Source organism: Gossypium hirsutum, chromosome D02 (assembly GCF_007990345.1).
Source record: "Gossypium hirsutum isolate 1008001.06 chromosome D02, Gossypium_hirsutum_v2.1, whole genome shotgun sequence".
Lineage (NCBI taxonomy): Eukaryota > Viridiplantae > Streptophyta > Magnoliopsida > Malvales > Malvaceae > Gossypium > Gossypium hirsutum.
The window spans coordinates 71498828-71518609 of NC_053438.1; the positions used below are offsets into that span (position 1 = coordinate 71498828).

Below are 19782 nucleotides of genomic sequence, written 5' to 3' on the forward strand. Positions count from 1 at the left end.
GAACCACAATTTAAGTTTTCAAGTGTGCATGATTGACAAAATTTCTTGCCAAGTGTAATTGCATATGGATAGGGGAAGTCATACTCGCTCTAGGTCTAGGATAAGTTTTTAAAGTAGATTTATTTATGAGTTAGGTTATTTGTTCAAGTCTAAATGCTCGTTTGAAATTAGAGAGAGTTTAGGTAAAAATATTACGTTTAAAAAATGGGTTTGAATAAAAAAATTAAGCTTATTTAAAATATGAGTTGGGTTCGTGCTTGAACATTCAAAACCTGGACCCATCCCAATAAGTTTTTTTAAGTTTGTAATATTTTATATATTACGTAATTTATAACACATAAAAATAAAATCTATTTTTAAAATTTTTATAGTGTAAATATTTGTCGAGTGTTCATTTTCTCCAGTATTAGCCTAGGTTCGAATCATTGTTATACTAAAAAATATTAAGAAAACTTTAATAATTCTAAAAAAGAACTTTAATAAATAAAAAATATATAAAATTATTAAATAAATGATATAAATATGTTTTTAAAATTTTTAAAAAGTAAAATGGGATGGCCTAAAATAAGTTTGGGTTAGTCATTTACAAATATGGATAGACTTGGACAAAATTTTAGGCCCATATTTTGAGTCGGGCCAAACTTGGGCAAGCATAAATTGTGTTATTATCATGCTAGGCCTGACCTGAACTCAGTCCAACTCACGATCACCTCTACTTTAAAGTATTTAAGCGGAACTCTCAACTATGGTTGGTGTTGTGTCCGAGGTGTCTATCTTGAATTTATCCCTAAGTTTTATCTCCTAACCACTTAAAGTACCTCAAGAGATTCACGAAGTGAGAGAGCGCCTCACTCATAAAAAAAGTATGAGTATTTGCTTTTAGTGACATTTGAACCCATGCTATCACATGACATTTGTGAGTAAACGAGGCCAAATGTGGTTAAAACACATAAATGAGAAAACTATAGCTACTTAATCAAGTCACATTAGAAACTAAAAAATTGTGTTAGTTACTTGAAACTTGTTAAATTGATTATTGAGTATGTTGTTTTTCTCTGAAAATATTCTCTCCTTAAATGTTGAAATTGGTTGAATTAGTTAAAAGAAAAATTTATGTTTCTTAATACAAATCCTACATCGCATAACCAACTGTGGATTGATGTTTCGTTTTTTTTTCAACCATTGATTTAAAAAAAATATCACACAAAATTCCACTATAATAAAATCTTTAAATAGATGGAAAGATAATAAATCATTCTGTCAAAGGAAAAAAAAAAGCTAAATTTATGCAAAACATTATTAATGTAATAAATTAAGGATTAAGCATAGATTTTATTATGCTTCTGCTAAAGCTTACATAAAATTTAAAACACAGCAACTTTCACATAATTAAGCATAGAACACATTGTCCCCATATACATACATATATATAGCATCAAGAACAACACTGTTCTATGTCTTTTTTATTTCAATGCTATATAGACTCCACTAAGAGGCCCCAGCTGAAAGGCCTCTGATTAAGCATAGATTTTATTATGCTTCTGCTAAAGCTTACATAAAATTTAAAACACAGCAACTTTAACATAATTAAGCATAGAACACATTGTTCATATATATATATAGCATCAAGAACAACACTGTTCTATGTCTTTTTTATTTCAATGCAGAAACTGCTTATATACTATTCAGACACCGTAAGCTATATAGACTCCACTAAGAAGCCCAAGCCGAATGGCCTCTGATTGTAGCAATCAAGGTTGGGGCCATAGCTAACTCCAAGAAAGTCACAGTACCTTTCATAGAACTTAATTCGATTGCATACATTAGAGTCTGGACCATGACCACATTCGAAGCCGCCATTGATAATATTAGTGGTCACACCGTACCCTGGAAGCCGACCAGCGGCTATGTCGTTAGGGGAAGGTTTCCAGTTTCCGATGATCACACTGTGGCACGATGGCTTCGGGGGTTGTGCAGTCATCCAGAACCAGAGAGCAGACATGAAGGACAATGTAGCATTGGTTTTCAGCACCTCAGGGTGTTGTAAAAGCTCCTCCTGTCCTATGGATTCTCCAAATTGGCCATAGTTATAGTTCCTGCCATATCAAATTCCATTTTCATTTTATAGCAGTGTCAAGAAGATAAGTTTTTGTCTATTGACCTGGTAAAACAACCCTACAACATGTAAGAGGTGTTCATTATATGAATATATTTTATATTTATTTAAATCAAATTCGATTTTAAAATTTTGTTTAAACTTACTTATATTTATAAATAATTAATCAAAACCCATTTTATTCCCTAACATATTTTAAACTAATGTGATATCTTAAAAGTGGAAAGATGGTAGTATGAATTTACCAAGAAAGTTGCATGGGACCGCGGCCACAATAGTTTACACCAGCATAACATGGATAATTTGGGTTATTATCGCAATAACCTGCAGGGCAACCTACTTCCTCATTGAAGCAATATCCCCATGCATATGGACCACCGGGTGCATCTGGCCATCCACCTACGCAGATCATCATTTTACTCGTTAAATATATATATATATATATGATACACGAATGTTTATATTTCTGTACTTCGGAAAAGCTAAGACAAATTAATTACCGGTAGTTTCGTGGGAAGTTTGGCCTAAGAAAGCAGCAACTTCCCTTTTCCGAATGTCGTTGGCAACGAGGATCGTTCCTATATGGCAGCATCTTTTCAAACAGTTCACGCGATACAATGTCACCAAGTGCACCACCGCCGGCTCCCTCGCCACATTGCACAGCTGTGGCTAGAAGCACCGCATAGGATAAAAACAATGAAGAAAATAACAACGTATGTAATCTCATTATTGCAAATGTACGTAGATTTGTGATGAAATGCGAGAGGATAGGGTTACATATATATAGAGTTTTGTTTTGACGACCGATAAATATCGGAATTTAACCCAATATTATTGAAAATGTTAGATAAATATCAGGACGTGGCGCTGGCCGGTTTCGGATTCTCATCCACCACAGGACAATCAATTATTAGAAAAATGGACACGTCTAACATGCGTAGACTGCCAAATTTTTTTTTATTTTTTAATAATACTTCGCTCGTTAGTCAATAAATTTTGGCTTTTTGCATATAAATTCTTTTGTATGTGGTTTGTAATTTTAGTATAAAATATCACATCTTAATTTAGTTATTCTTAAACAAACAAACAAAAGCGTAGCTACCGATAAAACATTTATGCAAAATGTAATTGATGTTCATTATTGAAGATCGGAGGGTAAAATTATCATTTTATTTTTTATTTAAAATATTTCATCCATTTTTATTAGTATAAGGTACACATGATATGTCAGGTGTAACTGCCTCGTTAGTAAGCAATTTTTGTTTACAAGCAAGCCATAAGAAGAAGCGAATGCGACGTGGTCCTTGATAATTCCAAACGGCCTTTCACCTATTATCTCTCTCGTTCTACGTAGTCACTTTCAACATATGATATGCACTTTTTAACTGAAAAGCCTCCATTTGCTGTATGTGTCCACAAAATTTTATCAGGACCGACTAGAGGATGCGGTGGTGGAATGCTCATAATCTGTTTGACAATTTCTTCCGGTAACCATTCCTTAAAAGCCTCTAGATTCCATGCTCCATTTTCTGCTACCATATCTTTAAGAAAACAATTCGTGATAAAACCCTTTTTTTTATAATCCATATTCGAAGTCGCAAAACCTTTTTTCTTTGTCATAAGGTACATAGGAAATTTAATTTTAAATCTAAATATACTTATTATTAAGATTAAATTCGAGTATTGCTATTTAAATATTAATCCAAATTAGTTAAATTATTTGTCCAATATTTGAGCTCACTAATTATATGCATTTAGTACGCATAAAAATTTGGGTTAATATACCATTTGATATCTAAATTTAATTTTAATGTTCAAATTTGTATTTGAGTTTTTTTTATTCTGATTTGGTGCCTGAGCCTGACTTTAATGTCTAATTTGATCTGCAAATAAAACAGCATCATGTGACCTTGTGAATATTTGACATGTATGCTCTAGTAAAAAAATATAAATACTTGATTGGGACAAAAAAAAGAAGCTAAATACCAAATTAAACATTAAAACTAAACATAAGTACAAAATAACATGTTAACCCAACAAGATATTTGATTTGCAAACTTAGGTAATGAATATCCGAAGATTTATATCCACCTTCATTCTTAATCAACAACAAATAATACTTAAAATAGTTTAAATCCAAATATTATTCAAACTTACGATATCTAAAATCATAAAGTTAAAAATACCCAAATATCTAAATAAACACTATTCATTGTTATTCTTGTTTTACTATTATGGGGACTAATCCACTTACACGGTGTAAACTAACGTAATTTCACACGTTTTTGTAATAATTTATATGTAATTATTTATACGATTAATATTTTAACGATACAACCGTTATATTATATGATCTATTACATGTCAAATTTGATATAAATTTAAAATTTTTAACCCTTCACTTATGTAAAAATAATTCAACCGTTGAATGTCAAATTGAAATATAAAAATTTAAATATTTATTTTGAGTATAACAGAGACACGAAAATCACAATTTAACTCATATTGAAAATGTGTGATACGTTATTGTCATATATTTAAGAAATACCGAAACTTAGCGCTGGCAGTTTTCAGATTCTCATCTACCAAAGAAGGGAAGGACCAATTATTACAAAAAAAGTTGGACACACTTGACACGTGGCGGCTATAAATAATTATTTTAGTGGTAAATTACTATTTGTCGGACACATTTGACACGTGGGCTGCTATTCAATAATTATTGAATAATTTCTTTTATTGTCACTTGACACTTGACAATAATTTTTTTATTGTAAGAAAAAACTTAACTATTCAATAATTAGTTCCTAAACTTATCAATAATTCTTACGTTGAAGCTTAATTATTTAATAATTATTTTAGTGGTGCCGGTCATTGGCAGGTCACCATAAAAAAAAATTTAGTTTTTTGTATTCTAGTGTCAATCATTGATAGACCAACGCCCGAAAAAAATTCGTATAAAGGGGTGCTGGCCATTAACAGGCCAGCATAAAAAAAAATTTCTTTTTTTTTCTTTTCTGTATACCAGTACTATATAATTTTAAAAAAAATACACTAGTTCCGGCCATTGACAGGACAGAACCAAAAAATTCATTTATTTTAAGTATGACACAATTATTAGACAATCATGGGTCCAAAATACAAGGTGGTGCCGGCCATTAACAGGCCACAACCCCATTTCACTATTCATTTCGGGTTATTTTGGTGATTATTTTTAAACCTGGGTTATTTTTATAAATATAATATTTTTTGGATTATTTTGGTAGAATAGCCTAGAGGTGATCATGAGTTGGGCTACCCGGCCCGGCCCGACTACCCGCTCGAAAAATGGGAGGGTTTGGATAAAAATATAGGCCCAAAATATGGGTTTGGGCAAAAAATGAGGCCCATTTAAAAAACGGGCCGGGCCTCGGGCAAAACTTTTTGGCCCGGGCTTGACCCGAATTATATATTAAATATATTTTTTTATTTTTAGTCAAATATGTTTTTATTTTATTATTAATTTGGCTATTATTTTAGTTCTAATTTGTTTCAATTTTAATATAACCACTTTTTATTATATTTTTAATTTGTGTATTGTTTTAAGAATTGTTTTAGTCTCATTTTTTATTTTTTTGTTTTAATATTTATTTTAAAATTTTTTATTTAATAAAATAAACTAAAAAAATTAATATGGGCCGGGCCGGGTCGGGATCGGGCTTAGCAATTTTCTTTCGGGCCGGGTTGGACAAAAATTTTAGGCCGTTTTCTAGGCCCAGCCCGGCCCGAAATATGGGTATAAATTTTTATCTAAGCCCGGCCCGAATCCGGCCCGGCCCATGATCACCTCTAGAATAGCCTGATCTTGATGATTATTTTTATTTTAATGTTTGATTCTTTTTTGTCAAATTAGTTCCTAAACTTAACAATGATTCTCACATTGAGGCTTGAACTAGGCTAATAAGGATTAAACTTTTTTTTTATTCAAGTTAGTCATTGAACTTGACTATTGTTTCTATATTGAGGTCTGAACTTGACAATTGTTTCTACATTCAGGCCTAAACTTTACAGGTTTTAAGAAAATATTAAGGATTAACTTAGACAAAAACAAGTTCAAGCCTCAATATGAGAACAATTGTCAAGTTCAGTATCAAACTTAAATAAAAAAAAGGTTCAGCTAAAAATACGGCCTAACTTGGACAAATAAAATAGTTCAAGTCCCAATATAAAAAGAGTTACCAAATTCAGACCCAAAAAATAATTTAACCCTTTTCTCGATATAAAATCTCTCAATTTTTTTATAATTATTGTATTTCAATTACATTTGAAATTCAACAGAACTGTTAAAGTGTTGCATTTTATTTATAAAATTCAAACCTCAAATGTTACCATCAAACTTTTTATCATTTCGTACCATAAATACTCTCGCTATTAAATCATTCCCATGAATTTGGTTGCAGGGACCATTGTCGAAAACATCGTAAAAGAAAAAACAAACAAAAGCTTGAGTACCAAAATCTAATTAAAATTTTTTTATGTGTAAATATTATGCATAGTTTCAATTTCAGCAGGGATGAATTTTGCCTAACTAAATTTTCAAAAATTTTGAGTAGCTTAATAAAAATTTCTCAAGATTTTGGGTATCTATTTCAAATTTTCAAAATTTATGGGGGGGGTTTAATCATAGTTTTCCATAATTGATTTAATTGGATCTGTCAGAGGGTAGGTCAGTTAAATATAAAACAGGAACATGAAAAAAGGGACAAACCAGCAGTTTCATGCGATGTTTGGCCGAAGAAAGCAGCAACTTCCCTCTTGCGAGTAGCATCATCGCCGGTTGCAGCAAAAGCAGGGTAAGCCTTTGCAGCTGCAATTAAAGCTTCATAGGTATAGAACCCAGCGGCAGGGCAACGAGGATCGCTTCTATACGGGAGCATCTCTTCAAACACTTCTCTTGTTACAATGCTGCTCAGTCCACCTCCACCGTCACTTCCGCCGCCGCAACCGCACCCACAACCGGCGTCGCTTTTGTTGCAGTAGCTTCGGAAACTAATTTTCTTGTGGCGGTAATTATCATTATTGGCGCCACGGCAACACCATTGGGCTGTTGGAAACATGGCAGTGGCACTACAAGATTGCTTTTCACACTGCATAGCGGAGCCTGGGAGTGCATTAGAGCAAAATGACAAGGCTGGAGCTCTCATTTTTTTGTAAAATATAAGTGGGTTTCTCTCAATTGTGTGAGTAAAGAAAGGGCACAGACTAGGAGACTATATGAATATAACTATAATTACTTTACTACCCTCTTTCCTAGATTCTTCTTAATTTTTAAGGGTAAATTACAAAAATATCACCTAATTATTATTATTTCCGGATTTAGTCATTAAACTTTCCAAAATTAAATATTTTAGCCACTCTTCCGTTAGTTGCTGTTAGATGAGTGGCAAAAAGCTTACATGGGCTTTTTTTATTGATCTAATAACAATTTTAGCCCTTTAATGCTTATTCATTCTATCAATTTGATCCTAAATATAAAAAATTCAATAAATTTAGTCCTTAAAGATTACAAAATTTGTCATTTTAGTTCGAATTCTAAAAAATTTAATAAATTTAGCCCTCAACATTTATAATTTTTTTCAATTTAGTTCTAATTCTAAAATTTCAAATAAAAATAAAAATATTCACTTTTTTAGATTTTGAACTGAAATGATAAATTTTGTAATCATTGAGGGTCAAATTTGTTGAATTTTTGTTTATCTTTAGGATAAAATTAATAGAATGGGTAAATATTGAAGGGTTAAATTTGCTATTAAACTAATAAAAAAACCCACATCATTTTTCCGTTACTCATCTAATGACAACTGACGAGAGAGTAATTAAAAATTTAATTTCGAAAATTTTAGTGACTAAATCGAAAAATTTAATAGTTAAGTGCCCAAAATAGAACCAAAGGCATAGTGTAGTGACTATTTTTACAATTTACCCTAATTTAATATCAAATATTAATATAACTTTTAAAAAGAATATGTAGGATGCTTAAATCAATATATAAGTTTACAAGTAAATCCACCTTAGAACTACATAATTTAAAATAAAACAAATACTTTTTTAATTTAAAAATTAAAAAAAAATATTTTTTTTAAAATTTTACTAACTAGTCAAATAAATATATTAAAAGATCAATTTCAGAGTAAACATGCGGACAAATAATTTTAAATATGAAAAGATTTGAGTCTTGAGTATTCAAATTTTAGATTTACCGTACACAATTATATATTTAGGTCTCCAAATCCATCATGTGAGGTTGCCATAGTGGATTTTAGTCCAATCAATTTATCGATTACTCTAAATTGTACCAATTTTTAATTTATCTGTGATGTAATGATTTGATCTAAAAAATGAAATTTTCTATTCAATTTTCATGTTTTTTTCAAAATTTTGGAAAAAAATTTATTTAATTCACATCAAACCTTTTTATGAAAATAACACTTGAAACTACAAAATAATGTTCTATTTAACCTTTTTATGGAATCATTTTATTTAAGATTTAAGATTTAATCTAATCGAATACTTATATTTAAATATTTTATTGAGTTTGGAAAGCTAAGGAGAGAGTAGGAGTGTTAAAATATTTAATAATGATTAATGTGAGAGTGATTAAAACATTTAATTTCAAAAAGTTTAGTGACTAAATCGAAAAATTAGTAGTTGGGTGACCAAAATAGAACGAAAGACATAGTTAGGTGACTATTTTCGTAGTTTACCCTAATTTTTATTATCATATAAATAGGGATAAATATTAAAACTATACATGAACTTTGATCCGATGTGCAGTGTCATACATGGACTTTGATTTTGTGTGATTTTATATATGACATTTTAATTTGATTCAATTTTCACAAATCACTAACAACATTATCGAATTAGCACCATAATATATCGCATACACAAACAATTATATTAATCTAATATGAAAATAAATGTATGTATTCATTTTTTTTAAATGTGTACAATTAAATCAAAATCAAATTTTTATATATACATATAAACCACAATTCATATTTTCAAGCGTGCATGATTGACAAAATTTCTTGCCAAGTGTAATTGCATATGGATAGGGGAAGTCATACTTGCTCTAGGATAAGTTTTTAAAGTAGATTTGTTTATGAGTTAGGCTATTTGTTCAAGTCTAAAGGCTCGTTTAAAATTAGAGAGAGTTTAGGTAAAAATATTAAGTTTGAAAAATGGGTTTGAATAAAATAATTAAGCTTATTTAAAATATGGGTTGGGTTCGTGCTTGAACATTCAAAGCCTAAGCCCATCCCAATAAGTTTTTTTAAGTTTGTAACGTTTAATATATTACGTAATTTATAACACATAAAAATAAAATCTATTTTTGAAATTTTTATAGTGTAAATATTTATCCAGTGCTCATCTTCTCCAGTATTAGCCTAGGTTCGAATCATCGTTATACTAAAAAATATTAAGAAAACTTTAATAATTCTAAAAAAGAACTTTAATAAATAAGAAATATATAAAATTATTAAATAAATGATATAAATATGTTTTTAAAATTTTTAAAAAGTAAAATGGGCGGGCCTAAAATAGGTTTGGGTTAGTCATTTACAAATATTGATAGACTTGGACAAAATTTTAGGCTCATATTTTGAGTCGGGTCAAACTTGGGCAAGCATAAATGGTGTTATTACCATGTTAGGCCTGACCTGAACTCAATCTAACCCATGATCACCTCTACTTTAAAGTATTTAAGCGGATCTCTCAACTATGGTCGGTGTTGTGACCGAGGTGTCTATCTTGAGTTTATCCCTGAGTTTTGTCTCCTAACCACTCAAAGTACCTCAAGAGGTTCACGAAGTGAGAGAGCGCCTCACTCATCAGAAAAGTGTGTGAGTATTTGCTTTTAGTGAGATTTGAACCCATGCTATTACATGACATTGGTGAGTAAACGAGGCCAGTTGTGGTTAAAAGACAGAAATGAGAAAACTATAGCTATTTGATCAAGTCACGTTAGAAACTAAAAAATTGTGTTAATTACTTGAAACTTGTTAAATTGGTTACCGTGTTATTTTTCTCTGAAAATCTTCTCTCCTTTAATGTTAAAATTAGTTGAATTATTTAAAAGGTAAATTTACGTTTCTTAATACAAATCCTACATTGCATAACCAACCGTGGATTGATGTTTCTTTTTTTTTTCAACTAATGATTTAAAAGAATATCACAAAATCCCACTATAATAAAAATCTTTGAATAGATGGAAAGATAATAAATCATTCTGTCAAAGGAAAAAAAATTAAGTTAAATGACGCAAAACATTATTAATGTAATAAATTAAGGATTAAGCATAAATTTTATTATATGCTTCTGCTAAAGCTTACATAAAATTTAAAACACAGCAACTTTGACATAATTAAGCATAGAACACATTGTCCATATATATATAGCAACAAGAACAACACTGTTCTATGTCTTATTTATTTCAATGCAGAAACTGCTTATCTACTATTCAGACACCGTAAGCTATATAGACTCCACTAAGAGGCCCCAGCTGAAAGGCCTCTGATTGTAGCAATCAAGGTCGGGGCCATAGCTAACTCCAAGAATGTCACAGTACCTTTCATAGAACTTAATTCGACTCTCTACCCTAGAGTCTGGACCATGACCACATTCCAAGCCGCCATTGATAATATTTGTGGTCACACCGTACCCTGGAAGCCGACCAGCGGCTACGTCGTTAGCGGAAGGTATCCACTCTCCGGTGATCACACTGTGGCACGATGGCTTCGGGGGTTGTGCAGTCATCCAGAACCAGAAAGCAGACATGAAGGACAATGTAACATTGGTTTTCAGCACCTCAGGGTGTTGTAAAAGCTCCTCCTTCTGTCCTATGGATTCTCCAAATTGGCCATAGTTATAGTTCCTGCCATGTCAAATTCCATTTTCATTTTATAGCAGTGTCAACAAAATAAGTTTTTGTCTAATGACCATAGATGGTATAACAACCCTACAAGATGTAAGAGGTGTTAATGGCCAAGCTAAGCCAGATTTAAACTTCATATTAATATATTTTATAAATGATTAATCAAAACCTATTTTATTCCCTAACATATTTTAAACTAATGTGATATCTTAAAAGTAGAAAGATGGCAGTATGAATTTACCAAGAAAGTTGCATGGGACCGCGGCCACAATAGTTTACACCAGGATAACATGGATAATTTGGGTTATATTCGCAATAACCTGCAGGGCAACCTACTTCCTCATTGAAGCAATATCCCCATGCATATCGACCACCGGGTGCACCGTCCCATCCACCTACGCAGATCATCATTTTACTAGTTAAATATATATATGATACACGAATGTTTATATTTCTGTACTTCCGAAAAGCTATAAGACAAATTAATTACCAGTAGTTTCGTGGGAAGTTTGGCCTAAGAAAGCAGCAACTTCCCTTTTCCGAGTGTCGTTATCCCCGTTCGCCGCAAAGTCCGGATACAACTTTGCGGCAGCTATGAAAGCATCGTAGGTGTAGAAGTTAGCGGCTGGGCAACGAGGATCGTTCCTATATGGCAGCATCTCTTCAAACAGTTCACTCGATATAATGTCACCAAGTGCACCACCGTCACCGCTGCTGCCACCGCCTCCTCCGCCGCCACCGCCACCGCCACCACCACCAGAGTCACCATCAGTGCAATTAAGTTGACAACCATTTTCCTCGAGGCAGTAGCTGTCAGTGGTGCCACAATAGCCCCATCTGCTACAACATATGCCACCAGGACATAAAGCACCACCGGCTTCCTCACCACATTGCACAGCTGTGGCTAGAACCACCGCATAGGATAAAAACAATGAAGAAAATAACAACGTATGTAATCTCATTATTGCAAATGTACGTAGATTTGTGATGAAATGCGAGAGGATATGGTTACATATATATAGAGTTTTGTTTTGACGATGGATAATATCGGAATTTAGCCCAATATTATTGAAAATGTTCGACAAATATCAGAACGTGGCGCTGGCTGGTTTCGGATTCTCATCCAACACAGGACAATCAATTATTACAAAAATGTTGGACACGTCTAACATGCGTAGACTGCCTAATTTTTTTATTTTTTTAATAATATTTCGCTCGTTAGTCAATAAATTTGGGCTCTTTGCATATAAATTCTTTTGTATGTGGCCCCCTAAAAGAAATTTAAAGGGACTAAAATGATAATTTGCCATTTTTGTGTGCGGGGTTAAGGTCCTTGGATATGTATTTATAATTTACAGTTAAATCGAGTCAGATCTCTAAAAGATAAACAAAGCTCTCTCAACATTGCTTTTCATTCCTAAAACTCAAACTCATTCAACCATGTTAAGCTATTTAATTATTTTGACTTTTTGGACATAAATTTTGTTAATTTGTGTGATCTATAATTTTAGTATCCAAAAAGATTACAAATCCTTTAACTATCCTTTGAAAAAACCAAAAACACATGCTAAATTAAAATTCAATGTATTATCTCAAAGTCATAAAGTTAAAATAAAGTTGAAAAGAATAAAGCCAACCTAAATTTAGTATTAAAAAATCGAGAAACAAATCAAACTGAATTATCATGAAGGATTTAAAAATTTTAAAAAAATTAATCGAACCGAACTAAATTTAACCCTAATAATAATTGCTTAGTTTTTCTTTTAACTTAAGCTTGATAAATATAAATTGCTATAAGGAAAATAACAAAAAAGGGGGCCGGGAAAGACGATGTTTTTCTTAATAAATTCAATCAAGTTCAATCAATCTTGATTAGCGTTTCTAAATATTAAATTTGACTATGAATAGGCCTCGACTTAATAGTAAGGTTGAAATTTTGAGAATATTTAGATTTTAAGTAAGGGCAAAGCCAAAACCTTTTCTGGAAGGGCCAAATTTTCATCATTGTATTAATGTAAATACAATTTTCAAGGGATTAAACTAATTTTTTTTGTTGTTGGAGAGGGCATGATTTAATTTTAAATTTCAGGAGGGAGCTAAAATACAATTTTAGTATTAAATTAACTTAAGACTTTGCAAGTACTCAAGGGTCTAAAGGGGAAATTTTTCTTTTTTTGGGGTAGAACCCTTACCTGCCTCCTCTGGCTTTGCCCCTGATCTTAAGTTCAAGTCCCACCTCATGTAAATCACATGTGGATTCTCTTCAGATTTAATTTTTATTTAAGCCTCACCATTTGTGAATCATGTTCACATATATTATGAGTATCATTTCGATTGTATTTTGTGATGGTTGATTCTGATTATAATTATTCGAATATATTATTTATAATTACAATTCTAAATGTACTTAAAATTGTGTTTATAAATTCTTAAAATTTATATATTAAATTCAAATCTTTCAGTCCAATTAGATCAATTTAAACACATATATTTCATTAAAAACAATAGAATTTAAAGATGGTTAAAAACAATTTTGAGGGGCTTAATAAGAATTTTTAAAGATTTTGAATGATTGGTCCATGTATGTTGGTATGTACACGTGACATGTTACGTGTAACTATCTTATTATTCCATCAGCCACGTTCGTTTTTAACAGTTATGAAAATTTAAACAGAAAAGATTAATTTGCTCTTTGATCTAGCGTACAGAAATTAATTTACTCATATTTTAAATAAAGAGAACAAATACAATCTAATTTTTAATACAAAAACGGATAATTTTACCCCATTTCACCTTTCTTCTACCACGATCAGAAATAGTTAACAAGAAATATCATTGGTTAATAAATTTGGGATGTAGCTGGAAACAATTAAGCTTCTTGGGACCATATATATAATATATTTTACCCTCTCTCTTTTTTTTGGGGGGGAGAGAATATAAGATAAAATTAAAAACTTCTAGATGATGAAAGCTAAAAATATTGTGTTAAAGTAGCTTAAATTGAGTTATTAATGGGCTAAAAATGAATATTTAATTTACTAAAGGGGCTAAATGGATTAAATTGAATCATTAAAGTTTAGGAGGGGCTAAAAGCATAAAACTGTAATTGTACTATTTTGGTCAGCCCTCGTATACATCTAATTAATCAAGTTCATCAAATGATAAATTTATACGTCAATCAAACTATACTATACGTTCAATTGGGACAACACACGGTGGCTAGCAAAGGTAAGGCAAGGCTCCCCTAAAATGAAAGGTAACACTTTTAACCTTCTAAAATTTATAAAATTATAAGTTAATAGATAATCAAATTATACTTTGATCTTTCAAAAATGGTAAAACTTTAATTTAATCTTTTAGAAAATTATAAAGATATAAGTTAGTACAATAGTGAAATTACATTTTAATTCTCATAAAAATACATAATTTTATTCCAACCGCTCAAATTTTTTTTGAAAAGGTTGGTGTTTGGTAAACTGACTATATCCTAAAACCAGAGCTAGCAAGGTTATTATGGCAAGATATGATAATAATTGACTCTCTAATCGAGGAGAAGCTTATAAAGAGACCCCTTCAAGATGTGTGAACTATAGCAAAACTAAAAGGTATACGTAGGTTAGGTGATTTTCTTAATTAATGTTATGCCCCACACTGATACCTCTCTCACGAGTCTTGCAAGTTATATCACCAATTGATGTGCTCCCGATTATGAGATTAGGCATCTTCAAGCAATCTCTTAAGGCACGCTGTACGGGAGACAAAATACCTTCCATTGTTTGAAAGCGTTGAGGTTTTGAAAATTTCTCAATTTCTCTTGAAAGAATTAGCCCAGTATGCATAATTGATGTCATAGAATATTATCACATAATAATATGCATAATTATAGAACCCAATGCCATCCTCTACCCCATTGTATGGATCACCATCACCGCATTCCAAGCCGCCATTGATAATATTCGTGATCACACCATACCCCTGAAGTTCACCTTCTCCGTCACCTTGCCAAATTCCGACAATCACATCGTGGCAAGAAGGCTTCGATGATTGCAGTTGTCATCTAGAACCAGAGGACATGGTAACATTCGTTTTTAGCAGGTCAAGGTGTCGTAAAAGCTTGTCCTTTCGTCCTATGGATTTGCCAAACTGGCCATAGTTATATAATTCCTATGGATATCAAATGTCATTCCCTAAGCAATGTCAATAAAAAAACGAAGTTTTTTTTATTACCATAGAAAAGTGATGAAGTTACCATGAAAGTTGCATGGGACCTCAGCCACCGGGATAATTAGAGTCTTCGTTGCAATAACCTGCAGGGCAACCTATTTCCTTTTTATAAAAATATCTAATCACCGAGTGCGGTGTCCCATCCACCTACAGAAATCATCAAAATACTTGTTAAAAATGATACTTTAATGTTTTGATTTCTGTACTTCGGAAAAGCTAGACAAAATTACCAGTAGTTTTGTGGGAAGTTTGGCCTAAGAAAGCAGCAACTTCCCTTTTCCGAGCCTCATTATCACCGGTTGCTGCAAAGTGGCTGCTAAGAAACCATCATAGGTGTAGAAGTTAACAGCATAGCAGCTAGAATCGTTTTCTACAAGTGCACCACCAGTTTCTCAAACCACCGCCACCACTGCCAATGTCATCTCTGGTGCAATTACTTTGGCATTTTTCCTTGAGGCAGTAATCGTCAGTGGAGCCACACCAACCCCATTTGCTACAACATAAGCCTCCTTTACAGAGCACCACCGGCTTGCTTCCCGCATTGCTCCGCTGTGGCCAGGACACACACACACGCGCGCACACATATATATGTGTGTATTTGTGTGTATATAATGGCTCTGGCAGATTTCAGATTCTTACCTACTAAATGATGCTAAAGGTGCAGAGAGAATTATAGGAAAATGAACCAATGATTTATAACTCTAGTAATCAGCAGCATGTATACAGCCTCGTATATAATATACTGTCAGTGTATATATCGATATAAACCTATATACTGACAGTGAATTACACACGCTATAAAGTTACAATGTACAGAATTCATTTTCGCTTTTGTTATAAACACCATATGTTATTGAAGTTGCTTGCAATTTGCAGGGCACAACAATGGACATAATTCAATTTAATATGAAAAAGAGATAAATAGTACAACGTTTGACCGTGTATGAGCATTCTTAACTTGCATTCACTCTTAAAACGCTCACGAAAAACAACCCTATATTTATAAAAAAAGAACTCCTTGATCATGCAAAAATTGTGGAGGAGAAGCTTACTCCAATGGTTCATGCCCGAATTTCTTTCGATGGAAGACGGTGCACGATGCTGTTGAGTTGAAAAGAATGCAATGAGTTGCGATTTTGAATGAGATTTTGCAACACCGTGAATTGTTCTTACTTCTCTAGCTCTTGGCAAGCTTTGATGGTTTTGGAAGGCTTTGCGATCCACATCACCGAGCAACATTAACGACCCCATGCTTTGCTCCCTTCTTATTTCCCTCATCACCCGAGCCGAATTGTGCGTTACTGTACCAGTCTAACCAACCACTTAGCTTCGTTTCTCATAGTTTATTTCATTTTACAGCCCTATGAAACTCTTTCACGCTCTTGACCAGTTCTTTCTTCAACACGTTGCAAAAGCTCCTCATAAGCTTTAGAAGACTCCGAACTAAACTTTTCCATTGCCTCAAAAATACGTTGTAAGCTCCCCTGCAAATTACCACTACTAGTCTCGCTCTGATACACGACATGTCCAGAAACTGACAGACTATTACCATCTCCAGAGACCAAAACCATTTGTTTATCCAATGCTTGGATCTCTTTTTGTAACTTTTGATCCTCTCTATCCAGATTCATACCCCGTCTCTCTAAATCCTTATTAGTCATCATTCTCCGATGCATTTCTGATTTATCGTGTTCCCAAAGTTGGAACAGACTCATAGCAAAAATGCGCATCGAATTAACCACTTCCCGTTCTGATATTCTATCCATTGTTTGTGACCATTGATTACATATTACAAATATGAGTGGTGCACCAACCCGACTAGGTGAAAATGGAGCTATTCCATCATCGGTCACTTCGGGTTCATAGTAAAGACATTTCAAAAGCCAATTATTCAAAGCCCTGACGTAACCCTTTTGTGCACCTATCCAACGAGAGAATCTTAGAGCCCAACTAATAAGTTCATGCTCGAGCTGTAATGTAGCTGTAAGATGGTCATCGCTGAGCTTTTTGCGCGATCCAATAGAACCTAAAGCTTTGGCTTCTCTGATCACCTCATACTGATTTCGATGGCATTTGAGCATACATTTCCACATTCTGCTTAACCTGGTGAAAAGAATTACGAGGAAACGACATGAGACAAATGTAAGCTGCGTGCCACCATATATATGTATAAGCTAATGAAAAGCTGTTTACCCTTCAATCAGTTCATTGAGCAGCGGCCATAGTTCATCATCCCTGATCTTATTGATTGTCACGGATATCTTATCAACAACTTGAATTGCAATTCGTAACTTTGTAGATAGGCTCCTGATTATATTCCGGGTTGAATCAACTTTAGTAGCTTCAGCACCCCGTTCATCAAGTCGTTTCAACTTACGGGATTTCTTGTCATAAGCTACCCGTATCTTCTCCTCGGCCTGCATTGCATATGAAACTTCAAGTTAATGAACATCAAAAAAGTAATGCAGCACATAAAAAGAACAGGGCAATGCATATCAAGACACAATCCATATATATATATATACCTTTACTTCATTATAGAGCTTTTTTTCCCAAAGATACAACTTTTGCAAAGTAGAGGAAAGGCTTTTCGGTTTCCTAGCCAATTCTTCATCGAAGTCTAGTAAAGCTGGATCGGTGTTATCGGTTAAAGATGGCTGAACTAGGAGCAACATCTTCGAACCTGTTTCATAGCGAAAATCCGAGATTTAGCATTAACACTTACTATTACCAAAAAATCTACACTTTCTAGTCCACAATTACCATGTTTGTGCTGATAATGAAGTGTTCCGACTTCGAGCAGCTTGGCAATTTCATTGGCCGACTCCGAAGCTCTCACGAACTGAACCTCTATCTCTTTAGCCACCTCGAAAGCATTCCTCGGAACGGTTCCTGATCCATTGCCACATTCCTCGGCCCTCTCATTGTCCACAACTTTCTTATCCACTACATGAACTTCATATTCCACTCTCTCATTTTCCATCCCATCACTCTGCCTCGCCGCCTCTGCTTCATTACTTGCAACTTTCCCATCTTCGGCTTCGACCGGAGACTTCGAATACCCGCCACCGCTGCCGCCACCGCTGCCGCCACTGCCACCGCCGCCTCCATGCACTTCTTTAACTGCTTCATGTAGATAATCTTCATCTTCTAAATCAGGTATCCCTTCCTCTTCCCTTACCTCCCTTGAATCCCTACTTGGTGTATAAGGACGATTGTAGTTCTCATAAATCTCAAAAGGGTTCAAAAAATCCCAAGCTGAAGCTCTGGGAGGTGAAGGTGGAGGCGGCGGTGGTTTGGAGGATGACGCCACAGCCCCCACCGCCGCTGTCGACGGCTGTTGCAGTGAAGAATCATAACCAGGCGCCAGATAAGAAGAATAATTACTGAAACCACCGTAATTTCGGTAACCCGGATTAAGGTATGAACTAGGATTATCATTAAAATAAGGATAATAAGAAGAAGGAGATGAAGATTCACCCATATAAACAGTCTCTGGATTCATAGGCCTTTGTTCATAAACAATAGACGGCATTGGTTGTTTCTTCATGAAATTCATATGCATAAACCCATTTGGAAATGACCCAGATTCAAAACCTCCATAATTGGGATAATTTTGGTGAATATACTCTATATGACCACCGCCGCCACCGTCGTGTAAAGGTGAAGAATGAACCGAATGATGCAAAGACGCACCGGAATCATCCTCATCTGAATCGGAATGGAACTGTAGATGAGACCCAGAATTTGAATGAGAATGGCGGTGAGAAACAACATTCTTTTTCGGTGAACTCGACCCACCGTCAACCTGATCCACCGCTTTATCTTTATCAGACGGCGGAGAAGGCGGCGGAGGCGCCTCTAAAGAGGCTTCCGGATCATACTCAATAAAACTATTCAAAGACTGACCAAACAACTTCAAAGAAGCAAAATAAGCAACATGAGCTTCAGCTAAAGCAAATCTTTGTTGAATCGCTTCATCTAGAAAACTACATCTTTCTCTACAAAGAGAAACTGCTGGTAAATCATCTAACTTGGAACTAGAGCATCCCATAACTCCAAAAGAAAAAAAAACCGACCCAACAAAGCTTAGTATCTAATTCAAATGTAGGAAACAGAAAAACATGATAATAGTGATTGTTTCTGGGGAAAATTTCAGTGAATGATGAGAAAGAAAAGGAAAAATAAAGAGAGAATCTTTTTGTGTGTGTGACAGCGAGGAGTGTATCGTCGGTTTGTAAACATGAACAGAAAGTAGAAAAAAGACAAAAGAAAGAGATGGAAAAACAACTCTTTTCTCGAACTGTGCCTTTTTTGTGTGCGTCGGTGTGTGTACATTGCTGGACCGTTATTAAATCAAATCAAACAAATGATAAATATTAATTTCTCTTTTTACTTAATTAATAGCATAGTTATTAGTATTGGAGAATGAAAGTCACGTCATTTGGTTAAAAAGGAATGAAAATTTTTATTCTTTTTCTATTTCTGGATAATGAGTGGGAAAATTCTTGTTTGGGTTGAAAGAAAG

At 33.6% G+C, this 19782-nt stretch overlaps 3 protein-coding genes across 3 annotated transcripts; all 3 read right to left on the minus strand.

Moving 5' to 3' along the window:
* Window positions 1-1430: 1430 nt before the first annotated feature.
* On the minus strand, window positions 1431-7484 carry LOC107944783 (endochitinase). The gene is made up of 3 exons (XM_041089287.1): window positions 6861-7484; window positions 2362-2515; window positions 1431-2096 (listed from the first exon to the last, which is right to left on the minus strand). Exons 1-3 carry the CDS (start codon window positions 7294-7296, stop codon window positions 1700-1702), a joined length of 987 nt encoding a protein of 328 aa, XP_040945221.1. The 5' UTR covers window positions 7297-7484; the 3' UTR covers window positions 1431-1699.
* Window positions 7485-10413: 2929 nt separating this feature from the next.
* Window positions 10414-12001, minus strand: LOC107908144 (endochitinase). The gene is made up of 3 exons (XM_016835399.2): window positions 11521-12001; window positions 11272-11425; window positions 10414-11030 (listed from the first exon to the last, which is right to left on the minus strand). The coding sequence occupies exons 1-3, from the start codon at window positions 11990-11992 to the stop codon at window positions 10631-10633; spliced, it is 1026 nt and encodes a 341-aa protein (XP_016690888.1). The 5' UTR covers window positions 11993-12001; the 3' UTR covers window positions 10414-10630.
* A 3930-nt stretch (window positions 12002-15931) lies between these two features.
* Window positions 15932-19576, minus strand: LOC107908619 (protein ALTERED PHOSPHATE STARVATION RESPONSE 1). Its single transcript, XM_016835844.2, has 4 exons — window positions 18018-19576; window positions 17780-17937; window positions 17448-17671; window positions 15932-17357 (listed from the first exon to the last, which is right to left on the minus strand). Exons 1-4 carry the CDS (start codon window positions 19306-19308, stop codon window positions 16616-16618), a joined length of 2415 nt encoding a protein of 804 aa, XP_016691333.1. The 5' UTR covers window positions 19309-19576; the 3' UTR covers window positions 15932-16615.
* Window positions 19577-19782: the final 206 nt, after the last annotated feature.

Bases quoted from the DNA above. Each gene is read 5' to 3' on its own strand.
- LOC107944783 (XM_041089287.1), bottom strand. From the start codon at position 7,296: ATGAGAGCTCCAGCCTTGTCATTTTGCTCTAATGCACTCCCAGGCTCC. The intron at 2,516-6,860 runs GTTTGTCCCTTT...TGATCTGCGTAG, and splicing joins AACATCGCATGAAACTGCTG to GTGGATGGCCAGATGCACCC. The intron at 2,097-2,361 runs GTAAATTCATAC...TTGATATGGCAG, and splicing joins GGTCCCATGCAACTTTCTTG to GAACTATAACTATGGCCAAT.
- LOC107908144 (XM_016835399.2), bottom strand. From the start codon at position 11,992: ATGAGATTACATACGTTGTTATTTTCTTCATTGTTTTTATCCTATGCG. The intron at 11,426-11,520 runs GTAATTAATTTG...TGATCTGCGTAG, and splicing joins AACTTCCCACGAAACTACTG to GTGGATGGGACGGTGCACCC. The intron at 11,031-11,271 runs GTAAATTCATAC...TTGACATGGCAG, and splicing joins GGTCCCATGCAACTTTCTTG to GAACTATAACTATGGCCAAT.
- LOC107908619 (XM_016835844.2), bottom strand. From the start codon at position 19,308: ATGGGATGCTCTAGTTCCAAGTTAGATGATTTACCAGCAGTTTCTCTT. The intron at 17,938-18,017 runs GTAATTGTGGAC...GCTATGAAACAG, and splicing joins TCATTATCAGCACAAACATG to GTTCGAAGATGTTGCTCCTA. The intron at 17,358-17,447 runs GTAAACAGCTTT...TCTTTTCACCAG, and splicing joins CTCAATGAACTGATTGAAGG to GTTAAGCAGAATGTGGAAAT.